Source organism: Cynocephalus volans, chromosome 10 (genome assembly GCF_027409185.1).
Source record: "Cynocephalus volans isolate mCynVol1 chromosome 10, mCynVol1.pri, whole genome shotgun sequence".
Taxonomy (NCBI): domain Eukaryota; kingdom Metazoa; phylum Chordata; class Mammalia; order Dermoptera; family Cynocephalidae; genus Cynocephalus; species Cynocephalus volans.
This window is the reverse complement of record NC_084469.1, coordinates 35,772,266-35,797,989: the sequence shown is the minus strand read 5'-3', so window position 1 is coordinate 35,797,989 and position 25,724 is coordinate 35,772,266. Positions and strand designations below refer to the sequence as shown.

At 38.7% G+C, this 25,724-nt stretch overlaps 1 protein-coding gene across 9 annotated transcripts in view; it reads left to right on the top strand.

The window, feature by feature from the left end:
* MYH10 (myosin heavy chain 10) overlaps positions 1 to 25,724 on the top strand; it is a 145,902-nt gene that overhangs the window by 33,502 nt on the left and 86,676 nt on the right. For 7 of the 9 annotated variants that reach the window (XM_063111209.1, XM_063111201.1, XM_063111206.1 and 4 more), the window contains 3 exons: positions 9,765 to 9,867; positions 10,496 to 10,525; positions 16,445 to 16,537. In XM_063111209.1, coding sequence (XP_062967279.1) covers positions 9,765 to 9,867; positions 10,496 to 10,525; positions 16,445 to 16,537 — 226 coding nt within the window. The remainder of the gene's footprint in view (positions 1 to 9,764; positions 9,868 to 10,495; positions 10,526 to 16,444; positions 16,538 to 25,724) is intronic. The other 2 variants (XM_063111208.1, XM_063111202.1) reach the window with 1 other exon arrangement.

Here is a 25,724-nt window from a genome sequence, read left to right as displayed (position 1 = left end):
AGGCAAGAGATGGTGGTGACTTCTGGTAGAGAAGAGGGTAAGTTTAAATGGTGTTCAGTTTAGGAGACAGACTTACCAGGATTTCTTGATTTACATGCCCAAGAAAGACAATCTAAGAAAGGAGTTATTGATGAACTAAGGAAATCTGCTGACATGGAACATGGGAAGAGGAACAGATTTGGAGTGGAGGTTAATGAGTTTGTTTTAGAACACATTGCATTTGAGGTGCCTGTGGCTCCTCTAAGTGGAGCTGTGCGTTAGGCTCTTGGATGTGTGGATGTGGAGCTCAGGAGACAGAGATCCATGCTACAAATGCAGATCTGAGGAGTTGGCAGAGCACGCATGGTGACAGGAGCTATAGAAGAACGTGTTGAGAGAGAAGACAAAGTGTGGAATTCCAAGGAAAATCAACATTCAAAGGTCAGGCAGAGGAAGAAGAGCCACAAAGAAGGCTGAAGCAACCCACATAGAGACAAAAGGAGTCAGGAGGGTAGCCCAGGGCAGAGAGGTGGATCCTGGAAGAGGGAGTGGTCAGCCTACCAGGTCCATTGCGATTAGTGAGCCACACAAAAACAGGTGCATTGGGTTCAGCAAGAGAGAGCAGGAGGGTGGTGGGAGTGGGCCAAGTGGACTGGGGATGGGGAAGAGGTGATGGCCAGATGACAGCTGAGAAAGAAGGGGAGGGGAAAAGGTTTTTTAAAAAAAGTCAAAAAATGAAATGTAGATCTACTGCTTTCAAATAGTTTGAAAAAGTGAAAAGAGCAGTAGTTGAGTGGTGGTAAGAGATGGACAGAATTTTTGTTGTTATTGGTGGTGTTTTTCATGTGGGCAAGATTAAATGCTGATGTGATGACAGGGAGACAGTACTATGGGAGTGACTGGGGATGGGGACAGGAAGGAGAGAACTGAGATCCAGAGCACAGGTATTTGGGCGTCTGGGTACAGTGGGGTTGCAAGGCACGTGTGACTTTTCTACAGTGCCAGGTCCGAGAAGGCATATGAGTACCAGTGCGGGTAAGTAGGCGTGGGGAGCTGGGGATTGAGAAAGTTCTTATCTAATGATTTCTCTTTTCTAGGAATTAGAAATTTTGGTATCTAATAAGAAGGGGAAGGGGTGGCCAGATAGGAGGTTTTAGGAGAGTTAGTCTGCAGTGTTGTGTGGATTTTCTTCTAGCATTTAGCCCCAAGCAGTTATGTAAAGGAGTTATTTAGCATTTCCTAAGCAACAAACCAGCCTGTCTGTGGCTCAGAACAGCATGGTTCTGCAGGTTTCCCAGCAATTGGGTTGGACCCAGTTGGGCAGTTCTGCTGATCTGGGCCAGGCTCAGCAGCCTCATCTGGGGCTCAGTCCTGCATCTGTGGTCTGTTGTGGGTCAGCTAGCAACTGGCTGACTATTGGCGGGGGTGACTTGGTTTCTTCATATGTCCTCTCATTCTACAGCAGACTAGCCCTAGCTTTTAATGTGGTGGCAGGGTTCCAAGAGCAGCAAGCAGGCAGGCTCCAGTGTGTGAGCATTGTTCAGGCTTCTGCTTGTGTCACATTTGCTGTTGTCTCATTGCCAAGCAAGACCCAGACCAAGGCCAGAGTCAGTGTGGGAGACACTACAAAGTGAGGCATGAAGCAATTGGTGTCATACTGTAGTCCATCCACCATGAAGGTGTTGGAAATTCAGTCCAACAGAGGGTGGAGGACTCGTATATCTCCTCTTATATTGGGTGGTTTGGAAGCTTGGATGACCATTTTTGGTGAGGACTTTTGGGAATGTCTGAAAGCAAGAAACACTTAACGGAGGGGTGACTGCTATTTGATAGAATAAAATGTTAGTGGGTACTAATTTACTTTTGTTACCAAAAGGGACAATTATAGACACTAGCACTTGTAATTAGATGGTCAACAGCATTTTAGACTGAAGTTGGTCATCAATTAGTAGGCTTGGATCTATGAGGTAAGTCTTCTAGTAGCCAGGTTATCTCTTCTTGGGCATAAAATAGCAGTCATTGTTTTCTTCTGTTCTTTTATTAATTGTTAACGTCTTCCAGTGTTTTATTATGAATTTTTCAGATGTAAAGCAAAGTTGAAAGAATTTTGCAGGGAATGCCTACATATCCACCACCTAGATTCTACCATTAATCTTTTACTGTACTTACTTCATCATATCTATTGATCTGTTTATCCTTTTGTCCACTCATCAGTTCATCTTATTGTTTGTGTTGGGAGGAAAATTTTTCCTCTTCCGACTTGGTCCAGTGGTTGGGGGCCTGCAAATTAATTGACAATAGACAGGAGAAAAAAACATGGTTTATTTACACACACGTACTTAGTAACTTGCTAAGAAATAAAAGGTTTATATACTAACCTTAACAAAAGGGAGAGGGAGAGTGGTACAGTGGAGTTTAGGGCTTCAGTGGGAAAGTATGGAGGGTTCTTTTGGGCATTTTGATGCTGATGGACAGCTGGGTTCACACTACCCTGGTGCTAAGGGCCAATTTTTTCCCAGTCAGGGAAAATTACCTGGGAGGGGGCCAATGGCAGCTGTATATACAGGAAGCTCTGCTTAAGTTTAGATAAATGCTTCTTTCTGTGATTGCTTCAAATTTTTTTAAGTTTAATTTTCAAACCGCTGCAGTGGACTGTTAATCCCTTCATTTGATTTGATGCATTTCAAGTTAAATTGTAGACATTAGTACACACACCCCTAAATACAACATATATCATATATCAACATATATAGTATTGACTAAAGATCAGTATTTTCATCTTTCTTTTGAAGCAAAATTTACATATAATGAAATGCACAAATTTTAAACAAACACTTACTGAGCCATTTGTGTAACCTAAACCCCTATCAAGATTTGGAGAACAGGACCATCACCCCAGAAAGTTCCCTTCCCAACTTCCCAGCAAATACCTACCTCCACCTCTTTCAGCCTCACCATATTTTCTTAATTTTTAGATACTACTAATTGTGATTCTGTATTTAATAACAGCTTTTTATGTTCATACCTATTATAAAGTTACATTGTGACCTGAGAAATATGAAAATGTGAAACAATGTATCCTAGATTTTAGAAAGTATGTTATGTTCCATGGTGCCTTTGAGGATTCACCAAGTAAAGTATGCCAAGACTGTGCAACTCAGGTCTTCTTAAATTTAGTACACAGCCAAGCTAATTAAGTTTTCTGTATGAGAATAACTATTTGGTCAACTTTATATAGTAGTTATTTTATCTTAAGTACCTATGTTTCCACAGTATCACAAAGAGAAAGGACAATTAGAAGTAACATGGTTTGGTTTGGTTTTTTAAGTCAATTTGTAAGTGCTTTGAAGTGTCTCTTTAAGCTTTACTTTCTTAGTCACTCTCTAATTTACTTTTCCCCCAAGAGGATGAACCTCTAATTGACACTCTGGCCTCATCTGCCCGCAGTTCCCTAGCTAGCCTTTGTTTCTGCAGACTCAGCTGGGCAGTGTGAGCTCCCGCTCACAAGCCCCCTGCTTAGTCATTGTTCGTCATTGTTCATACGAGTATCGTAGTCTCCTCGCACTTGGTGAAGCCACTCAGGATGTGCTTTATCATGACAGAGCAGTCTTTCACACTTGCACTCCATGTAATTGGAAGTGAAATCTCATCGTAGTCTCCTCGCACTTGGTGAAGCCACTCAGGATGTGCTTTATCATGACAGAGCAGTCTTTCACACTTGCACTCCATGTAATTGGAAGTGAAATCTCGTTAAGAGTGTAATCTTCATGCTGACTTCTTAGAATTAAACACAAAACAGTCACCCTTGGTGAGAAAGGTACTCTGTTCTCTTAAGCCTCCTTTTTAAAGAATACTCTATTTACATTTTATGACTCTCTAACTGCTTTAAACAAGCTGGTTAACCCAAGTTTTTCTGCTTTTAAAGATATTTGAGTATAATGTAACAATTATAAAACAGTGGTTGCTTTACAGTGGCCTTCTTTCAAGATGTGACAGAAGATTTGGTTTTTTGTAAAGGAATTTTAGGTCATATGCAAAATACAGATGGTCCTGGGTTTATGGAGTATTAAATGCATTTTCAAATTATGAGGATTTACAGTGGGTTAATCTGGATGGAGCTCTAGCATAACCAATCTGGATTGAGAACAGTTGTTTCCTCCTAGGAGTAGCATACCTTAAAAGTGTTAAGGTAACAAGATCGATAGAATTGATTAAATAGCTAAGACAACAGTGTGGTATATTTGAAAAACCAGTGTGTGCTCATATAGAAGTCTGGTGTTTCTTGTCCCAGGGTCCGATAGCCTCACTAGAGCCCAGTTTGCTTTTCTATTGACTCTTTATTTTAGATGTCCTCAAGTTGTAAAACTTTGGGAATTATTAGATTGCTAGAACTGCATCTCACTCTTGGTGGTAACCGTCTTATGGGGAAAAAAAGAAGTATGCAAATCACTTGTGAATAGAAGTTTAAAATGTTCTAGGCAGACATGCAAGGAAAGGGAACTAACATCTTTGCACATGATATCTCCTATCTCCATGTTTCTTTACAGGACTCCTGTGATCCCCATTTACAAATCACATTATCCGAGACCTGATTCTAGCTAGTGTTAATGTAATAGAGGGAGACTTGAGCCCAAGCCTGTTTTGATCACAGCATCTCTGCTTTTCTAGGAAGCTGCTTTCTAAAGGAATAGAGTTTTGAAACTGTAGGGAATCGTCTACTGATGTTATATATACAGTCAGCCCCCCCACATCTGCGGGTTCTACAACCACAGATTGAACCAACTGCAGATGGAAAATATTTGAAAAGAAAAAAAACCCATAAAAAATAACCATACAACAATGATAGATAACACAGATAAAAAACACATTGTCAACTACTTACATAGCATTTTCATTGTATTAGGTATTATAAGTAACCTAGAGATGGTTTGAAGTATATGGGAGGATGTGCACAGGTTATACTTGTATGCAAATACTACGCCATTTTATATCAGGGACTTCAGCATCCACAGATTCTGGTATCCAAGGGGGTCTCAGAACCAATCCCCCACAGATACCAAGGGACAACTGTATGTATAGAAGGGGGTTAAAATGTATGTAGTATTTTTCAAATTGAGGTTATCTAAAGCAAGAACTTCAGGCAAAGGGTGTTTTTGAAGCTAGACTGAATTCAGTGTTACAAATAGAGAGAATAAAAACAAAACCAATAAAGACCTGGGAAAGGGATTTCTCATTGGGAACATTCCCCTGGTCCAGAAGGGATTCAGAGAAAGATCCCAGAATTGGTCCTGTATTAGTGATCTGCTTCACTGCTTCTTTACACTGTTTTTTGTTTTTGTTTGAGCTATAGACCTCTCTAGAAAATGCAGATACCTTCAGGATAGACACTCCTGATCCTTTATATCCGAATGTGCTTCAAAAGACACAGGGCACCCCCTGACCGGAAGGCTCCTTGTTTTGATCTTTTGTTAACTTTGTACTTCTCCCAATCTCTGTGAAGTGTTTCATCTCCAAGAGAGCAAGTGATGGGACCCCAGCCTTTCCCCATAACTGTGTGTCCTGTTGTGGACCAACAATAAGACAACCAGCCGCTTGAAGTGTAAAACTGCTTGATTGCTACATCTTTTTTTGTTGGTGGAAATGAGGTCAGATTCCCTTTGTCCTCCTCACGATTTGAAGTCTTGACCTATCGTTCACTTCTCTGAAGATTCTCCTAATTTATTTTTGAGAAGAGTCTGTGCTGAGCTTTCTTTTTGGTTCTCTTATCCCTTTACTTTTGTTCAAGCTACTTTTATTTCCTCTGCTTCCATCTGGAACAGATCTGTCATATCCTGTTGTGTTTTGTTTTTTCTTTTTTTCCAAGAATTATATTTCTTTGATCCTGCCACCTCCTCCATGTTAAAATCAGAGGGTTTTATACTACTGTTAATATGTTAGTCGTCATCATCATTGATCATTATCGATCATCATCACAGCTATTGCTACCACTGCTGCCACTTATTGAGAGCCTTTTGGCCAGGCACAATGCTAGCCTCTTTACATGCTAATCTCACCCTTATGAATTGACTTTATCTCATGCTAAATGAATATAAGCTCAGTCTCAGAGAGCTAAGTAACTTGCCCAAAGCCCCATAGTTAGGGAGGGGCAGAAGGATTTGAATCTAGGTAGGTCCTTTTGACTCCAGAGACCACATTCTTAACCACCATACTAATACTATAGATTCATAACAGAGTTTAGTAATTCAAAGTGTACTTGTATATAGTGGATGAACATTTGAGTGGACAATAATGGGTAATGGGTAACGTTTACTGAATATTAATTATGTGCTTTAGTTGGACTGTATTTTTTTCTTGAGCAATCCTGTGCATTAGGAGCTATTATTTCCATTTCATGATGGAGAATATAATACTCATAAGCTCCCCTCTTGGGAGCTCAGTGATAAGGTTTTGGAATACATCTATCTTTGGAGGCATATTTTCTATAGCAAAGTTACTTTAGACCTGAAATATGTAAAATGTACTAGAGTTCATAAGCAGTTGTGGGAGTACAGCTAAGTGTGACAGGCAGGGAAAAAATGCTTTCAGGACACACTGAAGCACTGAGAGGGGTTAGTGGGGAACTGCAGAGGCAAACTAAGCTGAGAAGTGCAGTCATGACTATTCAAAATAAGTTGTCAGCAGTCTAAATGAGAGGCTTGTTTCTTAGTATAAAACATTATCTGTTTGAAATCAGCAGCTGATAACATAAGCATTAAGTATTTCAAATAAAGTTAAGAATAAGCAGAGAAAACCACTCTCATAGCTATTAAGAAATTATACTTGAATAAGTCCAAATTCTTTACCGTGACCTCCAGGGTCCTCCTCATCCACCCCCTTCCCACTTCAGACTTACTCCCTGCCTTGGTCATTGTTTATATAGAGTCCCAGCAACTGGCTGGCAATTCCTGGAACATACCAAGCCCTTTTCTGCTTTGGGGCCTTTGCATTGTCTTTCCATCTGCCTGAACATTCCTTCCCCAGCTCTTCACTGGCTAGTTCTTGCTCATCTTTTAGGCTGCTTTTCCCTGACCATTGTATCCAAAGGGGGTTGTCCTTTCCGCTCTGCTGTTTCCTTTCAGTGCTTTTCTTACTGCTTTCAGGGCATTCCTCACATCCTATTAACATCTTATTTTTCTTGTTTATTTTATGTCTTTTCTCCTAAACTTGAGCTCCACAAGGACATGGACTTTATTCACAGCTATATCCCTAGCACTTAGAAGAATGCCCGACACACAGAAGTTGATTTGTAAATATTTGTTGAATGGATGAATGAATGAGTGAAAAATCATTACCTTATCTATATACCAGTGGCGGCCAGGTTGAAAATTCAGTGGTGATGAAAGGACAAATGACAGGAACAAAAATATAAAAATGAGCCTAGGAAGAAAAACTGTGAAGGACCTACATTTATTCATTTATTCAAAAGTAATTATCAAGCACCTACTGTGCTAAGTACTGATATCAAAGACGAATAAGGCAGACGTGGTCCTTGCTTGTTTTGAACTTAGAAAAATACAGAATTTACCTGAGAGACACAGGGATGAAGACATCATTTCTCCTAAAAATAGCATGTGTATTAATACTTTTTAACTCTAAATTCTGCCTGTTTTTTATTTGGGGACAGGGAGGTGGGGTAGGGATAGCTAAACAAAATAAACCTCAGAGACTATTTGATTTCTTTTTTTCTTTTCTTTTCTTTTTTTTTTTTTAAGAACAATGATGGATGTTCTGGATAGTCACATTTCAAAACTACTGCACTATGGTGCTGCTTTGGACTAAACCTTAAGTATGAGAAATAAGGAATGAGATAAAGATAACATTTCAAATTGCTGGTAAATAAATGGTCTTTGTTAAACATTTATTTTGGCACATGGGCCAACTGATTTGGGGGGAAAATTAAATTCTTATTACCTCAAAACATAAATTTTTTTCTCAGATTGATTAAAATTTAATTGTAAAAAGTGAAACCATTAAAGTTTTAGCAGAAAGTTCAGGTAGATTTAATAATATAGATAAGGGCCGACCTGTGGCTCACTTGGTGTGGTGTTGATAACACCAAAGCCACGGGTTCAGATCCCTATACAGGGATGGCCGGTTAGCTCACTTGGGAGAGCGTGGTGCTGACAACACCAAGTCAAGGGTTAAGATCCCCTTACCAGTCATCTTTAAAAAAAAAAAATACAGATGATATAAAAATGAGAATATTGATAGATATAATGTTGGTGCAGGGAAGGCCTTTTTAAGCATGAATAGCAGGCAGAAACCTTAAAATCAAAGTTTGGTAGATTTGAGTACCTAAGATTCAAAAACTTTTGGATGGCAAAACAAAGAAGGAAACTATTTTTAAAATAACACTAGAGGTGGTTAATAAGCTCAATATATAAAATATTTTTATAAACCAGTAAGTGGTATGTATCTAGAATCATTAAATCTCGGAACTAGAAAGGATCTAACCCAGTATCTACATTTTAAAGACTGAGGCCCAGAGAAAATAGTTTCTTTACTCAAGGCGGCATAACTGGTCAATAGGATTCCTTTGCCCACTGTCCCTGAGGTTGAGATTGTAGTTATCTGGTTGCAGAGAGTTAGGAAGATAATGAAACCAGTAATCCTGCTGAAAAATTTAAGTTGTGGACAGTTCAAATAGTACAATTCTAAGTACAATTGCAAGAAAGGGTCAGGGTTTGTTAGAAAAATTAAATTTTCAAGCCTTAGATGTAACAGACTTAATGGATTATTAGTTGGCAATGCATATAACATTTTTGAGTTTCTGGTATTTTTAAGAAGAATTAATCCAATTATATATTAAAATTATTATAGCCCAAATTGAGATTTTATTAATTGTAAAGGTACATTTGCTTTGATCATGTCTTAGGGAACCTTAAGTATTTGAGCAGAGAGGCCATAATTCAGACAGCACTGTGTGCCTAGCATCTTTTCTGAATTTCAAGCTTAGTACTGAGTAGAAATAAAGAGCAACTTTTGAAATTTGCCAGCTTTGTTTGTAAATATGAATCATAAAGTGATAACATTTGTCCCTGTTCACAACAGAATTCATAGTATTTATTCATTTTGACAACACATTATGTCCTGCCTATGTGTCAACACTATGCAAGGTTATGTGGATCAAAAAGAAGCAAACACATGTAAACACATGAGGCCATAGCCCTTGCCTTAAGGCAGCCCAGAATGCAAGGCCAGCAATCAGTGAGATGGTCTTTAGTCAGGTGCATGCAAGGAACAACCTTGGTGCAAAGAAGAGAATCATCCTTAGCTGGTTTGAAGGATGGTCTGAGAAGGCTTTCAGTGGCTTTGAAGATGAATCTCAGTAACCAGTGTGCATCCCAGAGTTGTTTCAGCTCTTTCAGATTAAACCTTCTTAATTTTTTTAGGAATTCTTTGTTCGCAGTGCTCAGTGTGTTTCTGTTGCTGAGGAGTTTCTTCATGAACATTTTCATAAATTTTATGTCTCTGGAGAAACCACCCCATGCCTACAGGGAAAAAGTGTTGTGAACATTTTTCTATGTCTTCTGACTGTCATTTACCAAGAAATATTTGGGTTTATTTAATACCGTTTTTCTGAAAATAACTTATTTCTAACTTTAGCTGCTAGTTTTTTTCCCTACTTATTTTCTTTTTATTTTTTACTACTTCTTGTTCCAATTCAATTTAGTTCCATCAATTGTAATTTTGGAATGTGTGTGCTATGCTTTCTTTAAAGCAGCCTATGCTAATCTTTCTTTCAGGGGTGAATCAGGTGCTGGGAAGACGGAAAATACTAAGAAAGTCATTCAGTACCTTGCCCATGTTGCTTCTTCACATAAAGGAAGAAAGGACCATAATATTCCTGTAAGTTTTTGCTTTGTTGTTGTTTTTTAAATCTAAGTTTTATTCTTTTATGATTTCAGAGTCAAAAATAAGGGAGCAAATCTGCTCAGTGCACTGCTCTAATTGGCAGCTTCCTTGTCTCCACCCCTCCCCGCCACTCTTTTTCATTCAAGAGGAGCAAAGATACAGGGAAATTGTTATTAAATAGGTATTCCAACAGAGAAAAACAGAATTATGTTTGTGGCTTGAAGCCTAATATCTTGCAAAGATTTGGTGAGAATTGTTAAAAATTCATGAACAGTGCTTGGTGAAGACTTTTTATTTTCCACCAAAAGAAGATCCTCTCATATTTTTAGTAGTTCTCCCTGAACTTGCAGCATAGCCTGTTGCTGTTGCCCACAGCAGCTTGATGGGAGGGTAGAGAAATATGGGAAGAATTGATGATAGAAAAGGAGTAAGAATATAAATGCCAGTTAACCTTAATTTTTATATCTGCAGAAGTGGTAGTTAACACAGCCTGAGAGAATGCCAACCAAACCAGCTTGCACGGTTCTAAACTGCACATTGGCTTGGCCCTCGGGATATGGCTTACTGCTAGGGAAAGACCCAAACTTGCTAACATTTGCATTTATCTGTTTGTAATGAACAGCAGGAATCGCCTAAACCAGTGAAACACCAGGCAAGTGCTTTTCTTTATGCTTCTTAGTCTTGAGTGTTTGCACTAATTTCTGTCTCTAGATTGAGTCTCTACTGGAAATAAATACCATTAGTTCTGAGTGAAATCTGTTATTAAAAAACATTTAATTTTGAAATTGTATTGCGTAGACCCTTGCTTTTTCATGAGAAGCAGCATGCTGTTTTGCTTTAAATTTGCTTTCTATATAAATTTTAATATTTATTTGCCCTTTTATCATGACATTGAATTGCATGTTTATGAAGCCCATACACTTATGGTTACATATGCCGACTACTAGGCAGAATTATTTTAATACTTCTTAAACATGTGGAAACTTAGCTTTGTGCTATACATTAAATTTTGGATTTGGGGCTGCAACTTTAAAAGTTGTGCCTTTGGGTTAACAAATTATTAGTTTTTATGGCATTGTATAGTTTATGCCTATAAGTTTTTAAACCTTAAGGCCTCATTGTATTTAATATATAAAACACAAGGATTTTCTTTATGCTGGGCAGGTAGTGGAGGAGTGTTATGCTTCCTCATTATCAGCTGCCTGCCTTTTAGCTCCACAGAGCACAGCAGAGAACAAACCATGCATCAGAGCATGACCTCCACTTCCTGCTGGCTGGGAGGAGAGGGAGGGCAGAACTGAATCAGATTCCTTGGACAGAGTGGGATGTCTGTACTTGGACTTAATCCTTTCCCTAGCATTGGACGGGTTTTGGTTTATCTGTCTTCTACAAGCATAGTGGTATAAAGCTAATATAAAGCAGGAAATAGTATTATCCAATTATAGAAATGATCTATTAATATAAAGAAACAATTACAAGTATCTAAAGGAATTGTCACAGATACTGAAATTGTTAAATATCTTTCTTAAAATTCGTAAGAAATCACCAGACACCAAAGCTGTGCTATACCTGTGAACGCCTGTGATGTTCTTTTGCTCCTTGAGCTGCAGACCAGGCCGGTGATACAAATTGGGAAGGTTAATGAAATAATCATTATCCTATAGGATATTTAAAGACTTCTTTGCCAGTTAAAGGAAGAAAATCTGGACCAGAAACCAGCTTTTCTTTGTGCTTTAGAGGTACATGCTAAATGTCCTTTTAATATGTCCTTGGGTCACTAGTAAAATAGCATTAAACAGCATACAGAATTAGGTTTTCTAAATCCTCTGTGGAATGCATAAATCATTATCGTTAACTTTTTGTTTCGATGTCATGTTAAACTACAGAGGGGATCCCTATTGTATGTGAGTAGCATGCCTACCCCTGGACGTTATTTTGGGTCAGACCAATCCCTGGGAAGCAAGTTTTCCAAAAGAAGACAGCAGCTTCTTTGGGTCTTGTTTCCCTGTCATTGCCAATTTGCATGTCTTGCCGCATGTATTCACTGTGCACAGAATCTTCAGTGCTGCTTTTCCCAATTTAACTTTAATGTAGTCAAGTCAAGTATTAGTTATGGTGATGTTTTTAGAACCATTAGAAGAATGCTAGTTCTCAGTTAATTGTTTTTCCCCAGCACACCTGAGGAACAGAAGATCTCAACAGCGTGGTAGGGATGGTTATACCTTGGAGAGGGACCTATCAAGAAATTTCTTCTCCCCTGTAGGGTTGCCCCTATCCATGACTTCAGCCCATTTTTGAGAATGACTGCTTTAAAGTTATAGTTGCAATGTGGGAAGTCTGTACTTTCCAAGGTCACTGTTTCTTTTGGCTGGTTTGATACCACTGGTTTGTGAATTTACATTAAACTTTAGAACATTTTCATCACCCCAAAAGAAGACCTGTAGCCATGAGCAGCCACCTCCCATTTTCCCCCAGTCCTTGGCAACCACTAATCTCCTTTCCATCTCTATGAATTTGCCTATTCTGGACATTTCATATGAAGGGAATCATATTGATTGTTCTTTCACTTGGCATAATGTTTTAAAGGTTCATCCACATTGTAGCATGTATAAGTACTCCATTCCTTGTTATGGCCAAATAATATTTCATTATACTAAATAAGTCACATTTTATTTATCCTTTCATCCATTGATGGACATTTGTGTTATTTCTTTTTCTTCTTTTTTTGGGGCAGCTAGCCAATATGGGGATCTGAACCCTTGACCTTGGTCTTACAATACTGTGCTCTAACCAACTTGGCTAACTGGCCAGCCAGCCCATTGCCACTTTTTTACCATTATAATTAATGCTGCTGTGAACATTCATGTATAAATTTTTGTGTGGCTATATGTTTTCATTTCTCTTGGTTGTATACCTACAAGTGGAATTGCTGGGTCACATGGTGACTCTATTTAACATTTTGAGGAGCTGCCAAACTGTTTTTTTTATAGAGGCTGCACCATCTTACATTCCCATCAGCAATATATGAGTTCTCTGTATCTGCGTCAGCACTTGGCATTGTCTCTCTTTTTATTATTGCTGTCCTGGTGGTGTGGTGTGGTTACTCTTTTATGCTTACCTTTAAAACTTAACCTTCATTTTGAAAATATGAGCAGAGATGAGAGAAGTCAGTTTTCACAACTGAAGTCACAATACTTAGAAAGTAAACTTTAAAAAAAAAAAAACTTTAAGTAAACATTTACCTACGAACTTTTGATGTGCTTTTATAACAAAAGTCTTATTTGGCTTTACCCCCTTACTATCCACCAGCCAACTGCAAGTACCATTTCAGTGATATCTTTCCTTATGATAGGTTGCTGTTAGAGACCCTTAAAATCTGGCACAGCGTTCGTTACCACTCCTAAGTGGTAATGAACTCAACCCAGTGCAGTTTCACAGAATATTTGAAAATGACTAATTTCTAAAACTTGACCATCCCCTAAGAATGATTCCTTGAAGTCAGCCCACCTTCCTCCCTGCCTTTCAAGTCATCTTCAGGATGACTTTGTATCCTTCATCAGCCTGGTCTAAACTGCCTTGAACCAGACAAAAAGGTGATCCATGGTGAGTAGTAAGTGCAGAAGTTAGAGCCTGCCAATAAGATTAGAGTCTGGTTTTCACTGTGTGATTGGTTGCGGCCTCCTGCTTTTAACCCACCCCTTGTGGTCAGTAAAACACCTGCAGCTCTGCCCTGCGAGGCTTGCAAGGTGCAGATGATCCCAGCCCGAGTCCCCTAGCTGGCTGAACTGGAGTTTTGACAGTTATATATCTTTTAAGCATTTCAAATTCATCCTATATTATGTAAAAAGTGTATGTTATACACTTTACAGTAAACACAAGGGTATAGTTTTCACCATGATTATTAAATCTTTAAAGTATTATCTATCTCTAAGTACTTAGAACTTTAAAAATAATTTCAATAGCTAATGCTGCCTTTTTTCCACATTCCCAAATAACACTTCTCATTGTCATATAAAATAGAAATAGAAGACATTGTCCATCCAATTCTAGTGGAAAGGTGAATAGTCACTGCCCGCTGATGGTTTATAAATGCCTTCATAATTTGAGAGATATTAGTACCATTTATCTTATGAAATTGTTCAACACAGAAATGAGTACATTTCATGGCTATTTCTCAATTTAAGACCATTTTTATATGTTTTATGATAGTAGCTTTGTGTCAAGATTTTGGGGATTCATTTATGAGTTTTTGAGATCTTTACTTGGTCTCGATGATGTCAGAAATCGATTAGGAGAAAAGTAATACCATGACTTCTAGTGTAGTAGAACCAACAGCGGGAACACAAAAGTGCCTGAGTCTACTTATACGGTGGTGACTACGAGGACCCTTAACCCAAATTTTATTGCTGCCTTTGGTTTCCCACCATCCCCTCCCCAAATACTGCTAGGGTGTTTTAGTACCTCCAGTTATACATTCATTCAGCAAACACTTATGGTGTATCATTTTGACCTAATAATGATTGAGCTAGGTGCGGGGGATACAGCCAGATTAGAAAGAAAAGACTCAGTAGATTGTGTACACACACACACATGGGAAAAGAAAAGAGGCAATAAAAACTTGACCTAAAGAATCCCTGTAGCCATGTCTAGGGAATATTAAAATGGGGTATGCCTAAGTAAGGCTTAACCTCCAAGTTAGGAAAACACTTTAAGAATAGATTATGAAAGTCTTTTTATTATGGTTTGGCAGAATGGTGTGTAACATTGAGGAATCCATATTCTAATGTCTTTGTCTAACAGCTGTTGAATATAAAGGCAATGCTTCACTTATCAGAACATCATTGTTTTCTGATGGTTTCTACATTCTGATCACACAGATTGAATTAGGTTAAAAAAAAAAAAAAAGGCCTGTAGAAGCCCAAACAATTGGTGCAAAACCCGAACACCAAGGGTTTTGCAAGATGCTAGTCGGAGATATACAGAGGGAAGTGACTGCTGACCTTGAAGGAAAAGGCAGTCTGTTCGATCACAGAATAACAACTAACTTTCTTGATGATGGCTCTCAGTCATCAGAATTGGTTCAGGATACCATGTTTAAGAAAGTTTGGAAGCATATAACATTTTAGAAAGATTACTTCAAAAATAGTCTAAAAAGTGTTTTGAAGTCAGTAAACTAGAAGATTTGCTATACAAGGAGAAAATTATCTAATGCCAAGAAAGTGAAGTGATACTGTGTAATGAAATTCACATAGCTTGGGATTCTTGACAGGATTGGTTCCTGACTGGTTTCAGTTGAACACAATTGTAGATTGTAATTAGGCCTGTGACAATCTGGACAATCCTTGTAAATGCTATAGAGTGGACGTATCCAGAGTATATCCCCTTCTTATGTAATGTGCCTCAGAAACACTTCCCCACCCCTTCAGCTGAGTGATGAAGTCCAAACCAGGGCCGGATGCCGAAACTGTATATTAACTGTATGGTGTATGTGAGGGCACTTCAGAAAGTTCATGGAAAGATTCATATTATCTTTCAATTCTATTTTTCCACCAGCTTTTTGAAGTACCCTCCTATTTGTTCCTGTTTTTGGATTTGATGGTGATACAATGCATCACATAACAAATGCCCACTAATTTAAAAGTCTTATGGAAGGTTCTTTGTATTTGTCTTTTTTGCTTAGAGAATCACATTTGCTAGCAGTTTTTGTTTATTTTCTTTAGGTCCAGAATTCTGTGGGTCTTTTTAAATATAGGGGTAAGATTTGTGCTTGGAAAAAGCAGATTTATTTAAGTATAAAATATAATTTTGAGATTACATTCCAGAAACACAACATCACTTTCTAGTGCTTTTCATGGCCAGAAATGGCATTATGCTTTGTCATACAGCTTCCTATTGTTTCGTGATTTAAAGCACATATTATTATTACTTAAATCTTTTGTTTGTAAAATATTTTATAGCCCAATTTATATAAAAAGACACTGACTGAAGCAAACATTATACTGAATACTCTGTACTCAGCCTTTTAAACCTGAGCAAGTCAGTAGCATCACCATCTTTACCATGCCCTGTAGGTTGAGGTTTGGACATTTCCCTCTCTATACCACTGAGATATTATGCAAAATTCCTTGAGAAAATGGAAAGTCTTATGCCAGTACAGTGATAATGATTAAATTAGCAGCCTTAAATCTTTCAAACAAGGCAGAATAAAAATGAACAAAAGTATAAATTTAATATGTTCTTAATTGAAGTGTCATGGCAAATTTCATTTCATGAAAAACCAGTTGGTTTGTCTTATTTTTGAAATTCTCTGCCTAATTTATGTGTCCTGTGCTTAAGTTTATCTTCTCTGTTTAGAATGTGTGACATTTTCTTCTCCTTGTGATCACTTTATAGATGCTAATTTTTTCCTTTAGCAGGGCCCATTTTCACAAGCAGGAATAGGAAGCCAATAAAGATTGCTGGGTGGTAGACAGGATGAAAGAACTGAGGATAAGAGGAGTGGAGTAAAGACATTGGATTAACATACATCTCCTTTTATTTATGTGTGTGTGTTATGTGTGATGTCTTTCAGGGAGAACTTGAACGGCAGCTTTTACAAGCAAATCCAATTCTGGAATCATTTGGAAATGCAAAGACTGTGAAAAATGATAACTCATCTCGTTTTGTAAGTTTAAAAGCACCAGAGATTTTTAATTCTACATTTCTAGTTAAATGATTAAACAAGTGAATTACTTTTCTTCCTAGATTTTAATGAGAGGCTAATGATGTAGTATAGAACAGACTTGTCCTATAGAAATATAATACAAGTCAGGTGTGATTTTATTTTATTTATTTATTTATTTTTATTGAATCATGATTGGCTATACATATTTTGGGGATTCAATGCTGGCATATGTTGATCAAGTCAATATTACTAGTATGTGTATTGTTACAAATTGTACTCATTCTTTATGCCTCTTGTCCAGTCTCTCCCTGTCCCCCATTTCCTCCCCCCTCCCACCACTGGTTACCCTAGATTTCTTCTCTCTTTCTGAAAAAGTAATGGTTACTCTGTTGATTTGTTGCCTAGATGATCTGTCCAATGCTGAGAGGTGTGTTCAGGTCCCCCAATATTATCATAGAGCAGATTCTTCTTCTGTCACTCTGGAATGGGCTTTGTAGAGAGAGACATCCTCTTTTTTTCTTTGGTTTCTGCTGGTGACTCTCCTTGTGTCAATGCACTCCAGTGGCTGATGGACCATCTGCGTGGTGATTGTGGCATCTAGCCACTTTCACAGCAGCTGTGGTTACTGTGGTGGCTGTGGTGGGCCACCAACGTGGAGGTGATGTTTTTGGCATGCTCCTTGTCACTGGTGGTATGCTTGGTTGTCAGGGGGATGGGGGGGATCCGGTCCCTGGCTGTATGCATCAGGACTCTGGGCAGGACCCAAGTGGCTGGCAGTGTGCCTGGTTGTGGGCGGTCGGGGGGTGGGGTGTCCGGTCCACAGATCCATGCCTCAGTTCCCCTGGTGGGCCCTGAGGCACACTGATGATATGCCTCGGCCAGAACTAATTTTTTGTCCTTTGCTTACTTCTAAAACTGGGGAACTTCCTGTGGGAACCAGTACTTGAGCTGTGTGGTTGAGCTGCTTTGCTGCTGTTTCCCAAGGGAAGGCTTTTTTGTGCAGCTCAGGGTTTAATGGTTAACCTCATGGGTACTTCTGGCTCTCCAGAGACCTGGTGCACCTGGGTTGTGTAGAAACTCTGATCTGGGCCAGAGATTTTTCATAAAACTGCACCCCATGCAATTCTGCATTCCCAACCAGTCTCCTCTCAGTGGCCCTGTGCTGATTGGGAGAAGGGATTGGCTGTCCTTGCTGTGCCCCAGTGTTCTCCCAGTGGGCCTGTCTCCCCCACTGCCCGTGCTCCAAACACTTCCCATGGGATGGCCATGCACTGGTCCCTTGCAATGACTCACCGGACTCTGAGTGGCTCCCTTTTTCAGTTGTTCTGGCTCCTTGCTCCTACGTGGGTCCACGAGAACGCTATTAGTGGTCTTGCTGTCCTGGGGGCCACCGAGGCCCTCTCCTCCCCTGCCACCTCCAAGCAACTCCATCCGAAGGGCACAGCTGCAGCTTCTGCCGGCTCCTACTCCAAGCACTCAACAGCTCCAGACTTAAAGCAGCCGCAGCCAGAAATGGTTGGCGCAGTTTTTTCTTTCTCTCATTGTGGCTTCTCCCACCTTCATGAACTCTGTAGGTCTCTCCTCCTCTTCCCCTGAGCTCCAGCGGCCCCACCTTGGCTGATGTTACATTTTTATAGTTGTAAATTGGTTGATTTGTGGGAGAGAGTGACACTGGAGACCGTCTATTCCGCCATCTTGACTGGAACCCCCAGCTGTGATTTTAAATTTTCTTGTAAAAAAGAAATAAAAGGATAATGTGAAAGTAATTTCAGTCACATTTTATGATATAGAAATGTATAACTATATATATTATTATATGTATACGTAATTATTGTATTAGTCTGTGTTGCTTACAACAAACTACACAGAACTGGTTGATTTATAAAGAAAACAAAATTTATGTGCTTTCATTTTCTGAGGCTGGGAAGTGCAAAGTCCATCTGGTGGTGGTGACAGCGACCCAGGGGTCTCACATTGCAAGATGGTGGGAGCAGAGAGAACAGAGAGAGAGAAAGAGAGGCTCTCCTCTATTAAAGCCCTCCGAACCTCTCCCCTGACCACCATTATTAATCCATTCACTACTGCACGGTCCTACAATCTAATCACCTTTTCGAGGCTCCACCTTTCAATGACCATTAATAGGATTTCCCACCCTCTTAACAGTCACAGTGGGGGCTAAGTTTCTAATACATAAAAGTTGAGGGACACAATTCAAGCTTCCGGGAGTTTTGAGGGGACATAATTCAATCTACTACAATTATGTAACCTCTGAGCATATTTCTTCATCCTTGATTTGAGGATATAATACCTATTGTGGGATTGGTGTGGAGATTAAATGATGTGCATGTTGAGTACTTAGCATAGCACTAGGCATAGTAAATACTCAACAAATGAAGTTGGTATTAGATGTAGTACATGGTCTTTTGCATGTGTTGCCATCTGTATGGGACATGGACTTCAGAATAATTTGTCACTACTGTCACTTCTCTTTAAAAATTATTCTTAGCTGTTCAACTGTTTTAATTCTTGAAAGCTTTACTTTCCCCCCAGTTTGACTAGCTATAACAGTTGCCTGAGTATATTAACCTCAGTAATAGCCAGACCAATATTTCTTCCAGGACACTGCCCCTCCCGACAGTGGCTGCTCACAGTCGACACCGTACTGGCAAATCCTCTCTAAACCTGTGTTCGACAAAATGGGCATTCCTTCAGTAAATCTTTTACCCTGGATTATAGTCATCAAATTTCAATAACCCTTTCCATAGTCAGATTAGCGAGGAACTTCAGCATTCAGTTATTTCTACTTAAGTTGTTGAAATTAATTCTACTATATTTTTCTTCTTCCTCTGAAGTATTGGTGAAAGTCAAGAAGGCTAGGATAAAAAAGGTTTCAATTCTAATGATTCCTTGATGGGTAATTTTGGGGACTCTAGTATCATTGTGGCATGCTTTTTAAACTGGGATTATAACGTCAGGGTCTGCGTGTTAATTTTCTGATGGCGTGGTTTCTGTGATGAATGAAGGGACTAGATTGAGGATCACAGGGGACACAGTAAACACAAAGGTAGCCAGAAAAGCCAGTTTTTTAGTTTGCTAGGGCTGCCAGAACAAAGTACCATAGGCTAGGTGGCTTAAACAACAGAAATTTATTTTCCAGCAATTCCGGAGGCTCACAGTCTGGGATCAAGGTGTTGGCAGGGTTGGTTTCTTCTGAGGCCCCTCTCCTCGGCTTGCGGATGATCGTCTTCTCCCTGCATCTTCACATGGTTGTCCCTCTGTGTGTCTGTGTCCTAATCTCTTTTTCTTCTAAGGACATCAGTTATATTGAAGTAGGGCTCACTCTAATGACATAATTTTAACTAACAATTATTTCTTTAAAGACCCTGTCCCCAAACATAGTCACATCCTGAGGTACTGGGGGTTACAACTTCAACATATGAATTTTGGGGGGGACACAGTTCAGCCCATAACAGCCTCAGAAGTAGTTTAAGTGGCTTTCCAAGTTATATAAGAAATAGGGATCTATTTGCTTGGAATATTATTTATTTATTGTAAGAAAAAATTTGAAGATTCAATCATCCCAAGTTCATTTAGTAATTATTTTAGCTTTTTATGTACAAAGTTTGGTAAAAAATATGCCTTTTTCAGTAGGAAGCATGCCTGTGACTTCTGGATTTATAAAAGATTTCAGGAAACTGAGCTTCTTTTAGAGTTTCTATCATTCCCCTGGAATATCCCCACTGAGCCTGAGCCACAATTAAATCCTCACTTCTTCCTACTGAAAAACCCTATGTTTAGTGGCTATATCATGGGACAGAAGAAACAGTTAGCTACCAGCTTTGGTATGTGAATCTCCATGAAGATTTTCAAGGACTTCTTCATGGAAAATCCTTTATTTTACCACGTAAATCAAGTTACCTTAAATCAAGAAATCTATTCTGATTTCCCCACCACCACACTCTCAATTCAGGTGAAACAGTTTTGTGCACAGTTGTATCATTTTTGCCTAGAAAAGATAAATCACCACTAAGCCATCATTTGTGTCCTTTGATAAAGAATGTAGTGATTCTTTTACTACATGGGAAGGATTTATCTACCTGCCAGGGTGTGTTTCCACTCATTACTTTTGTTTGGGACAGATATAAGTATAATTCTGTATTAGTTATCTATTGCTACATAACAAATGACCCTAAAACCTAGTGGCTTATTAACACATTTATCATCTCAGTTTCTGGGCGTCAGAAATTCAGAAGCAGTTTAGCTGGGGGGTTCTGGCTCAGGGTCTCTCCAAGGTTGTTGTTAGAGCTGCAGTCATCTGAAGGCCTGACGGAGACTGGAGGATCTTCCAAGATCACATAGGTAGCTTTTGGCAAGAGGCCTCGATTCCTCATCTCCTAGGCCTCTCTGTGCAGCTGCTTGAGTGTCCTCATGACATGGCAGCTGGCTTATCCCAGAGTGGGTGACCCAGGAGAGCAAGACAGAAGCTAAACAGGGTCTTTTTGACTCTGCCCTGGAAGTCACATATCATTCTTCTGTTGCATTCTATCGGCCAGGCAAACCAACCCTGACACTGTGTGGGAGGGGACTACAAAGGTGTGAACACCAGAGGTGGGATCATTGAGGCCATCTTGGAGGCTAGCTACCATGAATCCTTCGAGGGACTTCCGTAATGACATACGTATGGTTATAATCTGTAACTGGTATTACTCTAGATCAGTGGTTCTTGATTCCAGGGCTCCCCAGGGGCCTTTGGCAGTGTCTGGAGGCATTTTGATTGTTCAGCTGAGGGGATGGGTAGTGGTGTGCTCCTGGCATCTAGTGGGTGGAGGCCAGGGATGCTGCTAAACATCCTGCAATGCACAGGACAGCCCCAACAACGGAGATTTACCCAGCCGAAAATGTCAGTTATGTTGAGGTTAAGTAACCCTGCTTTAGATTGTTCCTTCAAATTATAGTCTGAACCAAGGTAATCACTTTCTGAAATTTATTTGCAAAGTAATACATGAGTCCCCTTAATGCTTGTTCTTTATACATCCTATTGCAAAAAGTTGATTTGAGTAATTCTGGTGGGAACCTGCTTTACATTCCACTGGTAGGATTTCTTAGATTGTTTTCTAGCCTCCTTGAAGCAGCTCATAGGAAAGGAGCAAAAATCAGACATCTTATCTAAATGCTCACCAAATCCTATTTCAGCTGAGGTATCACCTTCTAAAGTGCTTGTATTATATAATAACCTCGGTCTAATATATTAAGTACACTTGTTCTAATGTATTAAAAGCTGATCTTTTATAGGAAAAATATTTTTGATTAAGGCAGTGTTCTTAGAAATAGTTATTTGTTCAACCTAGAAACAAAGTTATCTTCAAATTGTTGACTTTGGGCTTTAATTCTTAGAAAACCAACCTTTATGATATGTATAACTTTTTTTATTAATAGTTTAATAGATGTCTACTATTATCATAAAGTGATAACTACACAATACTAAAACAAGTAGTTGATTTTAGTAGTTCCATAAAAAATAAGTAGTTCCATTGATTGAATAATGTTCAGTTAAATTATACCTTTAGTATTTCTCTATAGGTGTTGCCAACACTTTGGTTCTGGGTGGTTTTAAAGTAACCAGTGTTGACACATTTTTTGATTCAATTTTACGTAATTTTGATTTGTGATTTGCTTTGCAGTTCAATTAATTATTAAGCACCTGTTGTTTGCCAGACACTATGCTGCTTAATTGATATCTCTATTTAGATATCTAATAGATTTTTCAAATTTAGTGTATTCCAAATGGAAATTTTTCTTTTCCTTTAAACATTTATTCCTTTATGTCTTATGCCAAGAAATAGTACCGTCAAATTACCCATTTGCTTAAGCTTAAAACAAAATAAAAACAACAGCAAAAACCTAGGAAAACTAAATAACTAGGAATTGTTCTTAATTTGTCCATTTTCTCATGGCCATGTCCAGGCCAACAGTGAATCCAGTGGTTAAACTTTCAGAATGTGTTTCAAATCTGTCCACATTTCTCCTCCCTTTCCTAAATACCTAGTTTCAAACCCTATCTGAGTAGGTTTCCCATATTATTCTCTATCACCGTGTCTTTTTTATTTCCCTCATAGCACTTATCACAGTCTGCAGCTGATTACAGAGCTTATTTATGATCCCACCTATGAGCATGTAAGGTCTTTGACAGCAGTAGGGACTTTGCCTTGTTCTCCCCTGTGCCCTTAGTTCCTTTCATTGTGCCTCGCACATGTACATACATAGTAGGAGTGTTTATGGGATTCATTTAGTTAAAATGTGACTGCCTACTAAGTGCAAGATACTCTTCTAGACCCTGGGAATATATCAGTGGACCAAACTAAAGTCCCTACCCTTGCAGAGCTCACTTTCCCTTGGGTTTTAACTTTAACATCTTCAGTGATATGCCATGATGTACAGTTGAGCTCAGTGAAAGTATTGTACATGCTAGACCCTCTGAGATGTGCAAGCTCCACTTTTAGAAGTGTGGGTAGAAGATGTGGGGGAGCAGTGGCTGCGTGGACAGGACAGGCCTTAGGTGGGGATTGGTGTCAGACTGAAAGAGTAATGTGCTGTTACAAAACGAGTTGTGTGAAATTTCACGCAGTCATTATTGACAAGCCACATGCTTATGGTGAACATACTTGAAACTATAAACTCCATAAGCTTTAAGAATCCATTTGGTTCCACTTCTTTGATCTGATATAGACGGCTAATTTCCTGAAGAATATCTTTTCTCTCAAAGATACTAGCATATGGTTTGTATTAAAGGGGGATTCTTTAGAAGAACATTACCCTTATGAAAATAATCATTCACAGTTAGTCCAGTTCTCTGTTTATGGAGAAATAAAATGCATTCCAGATGGAGGAGATTTATGTAAAATGAATCTCTCATAATGAAACTTTAGAAACAGGGACTTCAATTTCAAAATGATTGTTTGAATCAGCAGATACATCTTCCCTCAGAAAGTTTTAGTAAGAATCACTTTCTCTATTTGGGCAAATCTCTTTTTCTTTTTTTTCTATTGCAAACGAATGTAAGCCAGTTTGGCAATTCCCAACTATTTTGAACCGTTGGCAGATAATAGTTCTCCAATAGTTAGAGCTGAGTAATGGCTCTAGGTATCCTCCCTACAATTGGCTACCAGATTACAGTGAAAGCAAGTCAGAATTCTGCACCCTTACATGTATTGATTAGCAAGCAGGCACTAAAAACAATTTTGTAAGTTGCATGCAGCTGGGCTCCGTCAGTCTAAGCACTCTGCCCAAACCTATCGCTGAAAGATTTACTGAGGCATATGTGACAATTTCAGAGGCAGAATATGGTCTATTCCAGACAAGCAGCATCTTCCAGATCAGTGGCTGTACACAACCACATTAGAGTCAAACCTTAGCGTTGCCAACAATGCAACCTCCTGGGCTTGTTAGAGTCTTGACACCTTGTTCACACCAGAGTGTGGAGGGTCTGTGTATTTCTAATCAGTCCATGTCTCTTACTGCTACTCATTTTACCCTAGTAATTTCTGGTATCTCTTATCCTAGCAAGGCCACTTAGTTCACATGAAAACTCATTCTACTAATAACAAAGCTTCTGGTAGTTTGGTGATTAAGATAGCTGAAGCATTTGAGGTAGCCATCTGGCCTTTGGATTAAATGCTAGCTAATTATTCTTAGAATGGGTTTTCTCATTTAGAGCAAGTAGCTGCTTCCAGAGTAGAGATTGAGACTAAACTAACACACATACATAGCACCCTATTTATGCTGAAGTATTTAAAAGTAATTTACAAACCATGTAACAACTTTAAATACCAAATTAGGAAGGAGAAAAGTGTTATCAAAGCATGAAACATTGACCCCATATTAATTTGCTAAATAATAATTAATCGTAGTTTAATTGCTACAGATAAGTAAATAAGTTAATTTTCTTATTTTCTTTATAGTATCAAAATTTCCAAGTTGTCCTGTTGCACCTTTTAAGTGAAATTATTCACATAGGAGAGAGAATTCTAGTTGCCTTTGCCGTTCAGAATTCCTGCAATGTGTAGTCTCAGTTTTCTGTGGATTGATACACGTGTATGGCATCAAAATGCATAACTCTGTAATTAATACATAATATACTTGTCATATTTTTGGCTTTTTCTTTCTTTTTCTTTTTATTGGTGATATTCTGGTTGAATACTCTAAGAACAATAATCTGACCTATGTGCCAATCAAATATGGAGTGAGCATTTTTAGCACAGATTTCTTCATATAATGTTTAAAATATAGAAGACTCACTTAAAACTCTCTACTTGTTTTCCACTTTAGTCTAGATTTGTGTTTCAATAGAAATGTTAGTTCTGAAAGAATATTTCTTACCTATGTGAGGAGAAAGCTTTTTAACTTAAAATTTTATTCCCTCCCCTTGCCTCACCCCCACAGAAGAAAGAAAAGTCGTCTTATCCGTCCAGGTAGTTGACTGGCTATCACTGAAATTGTGTCATATCGCATGGTCTGCTTCTTACCTAATTTGCCAGGATGTTCAACATTAAGGGGAGTGTTTAAATCCTAGATTACTTGGGGATATTTTTTATATTCAGTAAAGCATTTCTTTTTGATTACGAAATTTTACTTTATCATGTCAAATTGCCTGGCTGTATCTTGTAAAATATCAGAACGTGAATGTCATTTAGCTAAGAGAGTTGATAATTTTCAACTTTATAAGGTTTTTGTACTGTTAAAGTGTTTTCACAGTACAAGGGTACTTCAAAAAGTTCATGAAAAAATAGAATTAAAAGATAACATGAATCTTTTCATGAACTTTTTGAAGACCCTTGTAGAATCAGGTATAGAGCTTTCCCTTATAATCAGGAGTTATTACTTACTGTATATATTGTTTTGAGAGATACTGTTTTGGGAGGGTACGTAGAGAAGAAGCAGGAGACACCCAAATTCATCCTACACTGCATTCCTACACTTCAGGACTCTACAACCCCATCTCTTTCCTCATTGTATCTCCTTGCATTACTCTTTCCATGGCCCTTTTCATGTAGCGAAAAGGTATTTCCCTGGCACTCTGTAATGGCTAGAGCAACTGTGGGCCCCAGTTATGAAAAGGAAATTTGGCTAGGGAACTGATGACGAAATGAGACTATTGCTTGTTGGTGACTTTGCTTATTTATCCATGTGA